This window comes from Penaeus vannamei, chromosome 28 (assembly GCF_042767895.1).
Source record: "Penaeus vannamei isolate JL-2024 chromosome 28, ASM4276789v1, whole genome shotgun sequence".
NCBI lineage: Eukaryota > Metazoa > Arthropoda > Malacostraca > Decapoda > Penaeidae > Penaeus > Penaeus vannamei.
In genome coordinates this window covers 2,256,092-2,262,194 of record NC_091576.1, presented here as the reverse complement: position 1 = coordinate 2,262,194, position 6,103 = coordinate 2,256,092, and the positions used below count along the sequence as shown (strand labels likewise).

The 6,103-nt window shown below is 34.5% G+C and overlaps 1 protein-coding gene across 1 annotated transcript; it reads right to left on the bottom strand.

Annotated features, from left to right (window-relative positions):
* Positions 1 to 19: 19 nt before the first annotated feature.
* LOC138866966 (uncharacterized) lies at positions 20 to 2,324 on the bottom strand. Its single transcript, XM_070141346.1, has 2 exons — positions 2,274 to 2,324; positions 20 to 1,096 (listed from the first exon to the last, which is right to left on the bottom strand). The coding sequence occupies exons 1-2, from the start codon at positions 2,322 to 2,324 to the stop codon at positions 20 to 22; spliced, it is 1,128 nt and encodes a 375-aa protein (XP_069997447.1).
* Between the last annotated feature and the right edge of the window lie 3,779 nt (positions 2,325 to 6,103).

Below are 6,103 nucleotides of genomic sequence, written 5' to 3'. Positions count from 1 at the left end.
TGTGGACACTTTATCCGACTTAGCGTACGCGGGTTGAAAATTCGCTTCGCATTTGTTTTCCTCGCGTAATGTGCGCGTGGATGCTTCGGTGTGGGTCCCGTGTAATAAGTTCAGCTTGGGGTTTACGTGTAATAATTTCAGCTTGAGGTTTACGTGTAATAAGTTCAGCTTGGGGTTTACGTGTAATAATTTCAACTTGGGGTTTACGTTTAATAATTTCAGCTTGGGGTTTACGTGTAATAAGTTCTGCTTGGGGTTTACGTGTAATAAGTTCTGCTTGGGGTTTACGTGTAATGATTTCAGCTTGGGGTTTACGTGTAATAATTTCAACTTGGGGTTTACGTTTAATAATTTCAGCTTGGGGTTTACGTGTAATGATTTCAGCTTGGGGTTTACGTGTAATAAGTTCAGCTTGGGGTTTACGTGTAATAATTTCAGCTTGGGGTTTACGTGTAATAATTTCAGCTTGGGGTTTACGTGTAATAATTTCAGCTTGGGGTTTACGTGTAATAATTTCAGCTTGGGGTTTACGTGTAATAATTTCAGCTTGGGGTTTACGTGTAATAATTTCAGCTTGGGGTTTACGTGTAATAATTTCAGCTTGGGGTTTACGTGTAATAATTTCAGCTTGGGGTTTACGTGTAATAATTTCAGCTTGGGGTTTACGTGTAATAAGTTCAGCTTGGGGTTTACGTGTAATAAGTTCAGCTTGGGGTTTACGTGTAATAATTTCAGCTTGGGGTTTACGTGTAATAATTTCAGCTTGGGGTTTACGTGTAATAATTTCAGCTTGGGGTTTACGTGTAATAAGTTCAGCTTGGGGTTTACGTGTAATAAGTTCAGCTTGGGGTTTACGTGTAATAATTTCAGCTTGGGGTTTACGTGTAATAATTTCAGCTTGGGGTTTACGTGTAATAATTTCAGCTTGGGGTTTACGTGTAATAATTCCAGCTTGGGGTTTACGTGTAATCATTTCAGCTTGGGGTTTACGTGTAATAGGTTCAGCTTGGGGTTTACGTGTAATAATTTCAGCTTGGGGTTTACGTGTAATAAGTTCAGCTTGGGGTTTTACGGGCAATATTACGCGGAAACCTAACTGTAAATGTATTGTTATGGCTTATGGCTGTTATGGCTGTCGAGGAAATCCAAATGAAACAGACAGCAGAAAATGCTATTGGCTCTTCTGTCTGTCAACTTCTGAATACTCAAAGAAAAGCAACATTAGCTGAAAAGAAGGAATAGGAGGAGGTGGAGGAATGATAATTATGATAATGATAGTAATAATAAGATGAAGAAAAGGATGAGGAGGAATAAAAATAATAATGATCATAATGATAATGATAATAATAATGATAATAATCATAATAATAATAATAATAATAGTAATAATAATGTTAATAAGAGGAGGAGGAGAAAAATAAGAAGGAAAAGAAGAAAGTTTACACAATAACATAATTTGTAACACCTTTACATGGAAATATAATTTGATGTTTAAAGTCATCCAGCACAGAGAAATAAAAATTATTAGTGTCTTCTAGCAATGCGGACGTATGCTATAGAATTTCACCATTATTATTATTACTTTATATCACCTTTATTATGTTCAGTGTAATCCTAACACAACCAATTAGTCCTCTGTCTACATTACCTGTATATATTATAGGTAATATAGATTATTTCTTAGATTATTTCTTACCTCACACTGATACCATTAATTTTTTCTGAAGCATCTCGCCAGCATCCTGATCTTCATCTAAAACACCTTGATATTTTCTTGGATTTTTCCCCTTTGCTGTCACCGTCTAGCCAATACTGACGACGACCATTGTCTGCCACAGCTTGGGTTTCGAAAGCAACGGAAACAGCCCTTTGGAGATGTACAAGTGAAGGCAAGGTTTATATAATTCTGTTTATCGCTTCTTGTGTTGCCCTTCGATCACTTTATCAACAGACTTTGGAAATGTACAAGTGAACGCAAGGTTTATATTCTGTTCATCGCTTCTAGTGTTGCCCTTCGATCACTTTATCAAAGGACTTTGGAAATGTACAAGTGAACGCAAGGTTTTTATTCTGTTCATCGCTTCTAGTGTTGCCCTTCGATCACTTTATCAAAGGACTTTGGAAATGTACAAGTGAACGCAAGGTTTTTATTCTGTTCATCGCTTCTAGTGTTGCCCTTCGATCACTTTATCAAAAGACTTTGGAAATGTACAAGTGAACGCAAGGTTTTTATTCTGTTCATCGCTTCTAGTGTTGCCCTTCGATCACTTTACCAAAGGACTTTGGAAATGTACAAGTGAACGCAAGGTTTTTATTCTGTTCATCGCTTCTAGTGTTGCCCTTCGATCACTTTATCAAAGGACTTAGGCTTCTTTTGTCCGCACGCAGTACCTTTATCAATACCTGCTGGCAGTACTTCCCTTGTGGCTCTAACAAGACACTCTATCTTCCTCTTTTCTTTTCCTCGTGTGTAATATAATCACCTGAAAGCGAACCTGCCCATTGTATGCTAACGTGTGTCTGCGCGAACCCCTGGAATGATGATGTCAGATCTCAATTTAATCAATCACTTTTACGTCAGAGTTCTATGCGAGGAATCCGGACCAGCGCTTCTTCATGTCGAGGTGATTAAAGTGAGGCAGAGATGAGTAAAATGATATCAGGGAAGGCCAGGAGAGGCGTGTGGCTCTCCTCGGTAATTAAACTAGGTCTGGACGCCGAAAAGTCTAAAGGCTATTAATAATGTTCATTTCCACTGTATCCATACACGCACACCTACATCCCTATGTGCGTGTGCGCGTGTCTGCAAGCGCGCGTGTATGTATGTATACGCATATAGAACAAATAAACGGAGCCCCAACATAGATATTTCGTTCATCTCCTCAGAAAGATTGCAGAAAGATCAACTTGCTTCGTCTTCTTTCAGCATTACACAGAAGCATTAATTTTCCGCCAACTGAGTGCTTGGAGAGGAGACGAAACCAGTCCCAGCGCCCAGCCTGGAAAATTACAAGCGCTCTTTGCGAAGGTCGGCAATTGGCAGCGCAAAGGTTCGCAGCCTCTGAAAAGGAAGGAAAAACCCTCAAAGCTATCTGATCATATATATCTTCTGTTGTCACAACCCACAGGTGCTTTTTCCTGGTAGCATATGCTATTGTCTGTAAAATAAAAGGTTTTCCATGATTTTACCATTATTATCATAATTTTTACTTCATTGTTATCATTTCAATTTCTTTTATAAAGACGAATCCGTAGACACTAATTGGTGGTTCTACATGGCTCCTACAAACTGCTCTCGCCAATCAAAATACTCACACTCTTTCACATCCTTCATTATTATCATTACTATTATCATCATCATTGATATTGCCATTATTATCATCACTGCATTTATCGATTTTAATATCATCACTACGATTATTATCATAATTATCATCTCCGCCAAGGAGGTTATGCTCTTGGTAGCGATGGTTAGTTTGTTGGTTAGTTGGTAAGCAGGAGCGTGTCTTGGCACAACTTAGATGCCAATAAATTTTGGTGGTGATTCGGGTCGTGATTTGGACCCAGGATTTTTTTTTCAAAGGACTCATTAGCATTGTGAGATTAGGAAACATGGATCAACTTGACAAAAGGGTGATTCTATTGTAATTCTTCATTTGGGAATATCTTTGTTGCATCGTTATCATCATTATTAGCATCATAATTATTTACATTATCATTGCTATCATTATTTTTATTATTCTTATTATTATCATCAATATTGTTGTTATCATTATTATCATCAATATTGTTATCATTATTATTATCATTAATATTGTTTTTATCATTATTATCATTATTATTATCATCAATATTGTTGTTATCATTATTATTATCATTAATATTGTTGTTATCATTATTATTATCATCAATATTGTTGTCATCATTATCATTATCATCAATATTGTTGTTATTATTATTATTATCATTATTATCATCATTAATATTGTTGTTATTATTATTATTATTATCATTAATATTGTTGTTATCATTATTATTATCATTATCATTGTCATCACTATAATCTCTGTCTTCTTCCCCTCCTCTCTCTCGCACCATTCCTGCTTCTCATTCATCATCATCATCACCATTATCACCATAACCACACCATTATCACCATCAGCATTATGCTCATTCATCATCATCACCACCACCATTATCCTCACCATAACCATCTCCATCATCACCATCATAACCATTATCACCACCACCATCACCACCCCCATCATCACCATCACCACCTCACACCGTCCTCCAATCTCACACTTTCCGACACCTTTCAGCATCCTTCTCAGGCATACGATATTCCCCCCTTTTTATTACACTGTGCCGAGGCCAAGGTATCAGTTTCTCCGCGTATTATGTTTGACCAGAATATAACTGGGTTGTTTACAGGGAAAATCTCGGGATGAGTCCAAACACTGTTTATTCGTGAAATCGGACACCATCCTGTGGGAGAGACATTCATGATACACAAGATGGAATAGGTAGATAGATATGGATGGATATAGATAGATAAATAGATATAGGTAGGTAGATAGATATAGATAGGTCGATAGATAGGTAGATAGATATAGATAGATAGATAGATATAGATGGATATAGATAGGTCGATAGATATAGATAGGTAGATAGATATGGATAGATATAGATAGGTCGATAGATATAAATGGATATAGATAGATAGATAGATACATATGGATGGATATAGATAGGTCGATAGATATTAATGGATATAGATAGGTCGATAGATATAGATAGGTAGATAGATATAGATGGATATAGATAGGTAGACAGATATAGATAGATATAGATAGGTAGATGGATATAGATAGATATAGATAGGTAGATAGATATAGATAGATATAGATAGGTAGATAGATATAGATAGATATAGATAGGTAGATATAGATAGATATAGATAGGTAGATGGATATAGATAGATATAGATAGGTCGATAGATATAAATGGATATAGATAGGTAGATAGATAGGTAGATAGATATAGATAGATATAGATGGATATAGATAGGTAGATAGATATAGATAGATATAGATGGATATAGATAGGTAGATAGATATAGATAGGTAGATATAGATAGGTCGATAGATATAGATAGGTAGATAGATGTAGAAAGGTTGATAGATAGATAGATATATAGATATAGATAGGTAGGTAGATATAGATAGGTTGATAGGGTAAATAAATAGATAGATATATAGATGTATATATATATATATATATATATATATATATATATATATATATATATATAGATAGATAGATAGATAGATAGATAGATAGGTAGGTAGATACATAGGTGTAGATATATATAGATAGGTAGATATATAGATGTAGATATATAGATGTAGATATATAGATATAGATAGATAGATATAGATAGGTAGACAGATATAGATAGGTTGATAAGTAAATATATATATATATATATATATATATATATATATATATATATATATATATATATATATATATATATATATATATATAGAGAGAGAGAGAGAGAGAGAGAGAGAGAGAGAGAGAGAGAGAGAGAGAGAGAGAGAGAGAGAGAGAGAGAGAGAGAGAGAGAGAGATGTAGATATATTTAGATAGGTACATATATAGATGTAGATAGATATCGATGTTGATAGAGTGATAAACATATAGATAGATAGAGGTAGGTCGATAGTAGATAGACAGATAAATATTTAGATAGATAGATTTAGAGAGGTAGATAGATTGGTATAGATAAATACATAGATGTATTCAGATAGATAGATGGAATGATATAGATAAACAGTTAGATAGATATATTTAGATAGGTAGATAGATTGATATAGCTAAATAGATAAATAGATATATTTAGATAGGTAGATAGATTGATATAGCTAAATAGATAAATAGATATATTTAGATAGGTAGATAGATTGCTATAGATAGAAAAATAGAGATACATAGGGTGTTATATAGATTGATAAAGATAGATAAATAGGTATACATAGGGTGATATATAGACTGATAGATAGATAGATAGAGAGAGAGAGAGAGGGAGAGAGCGTAG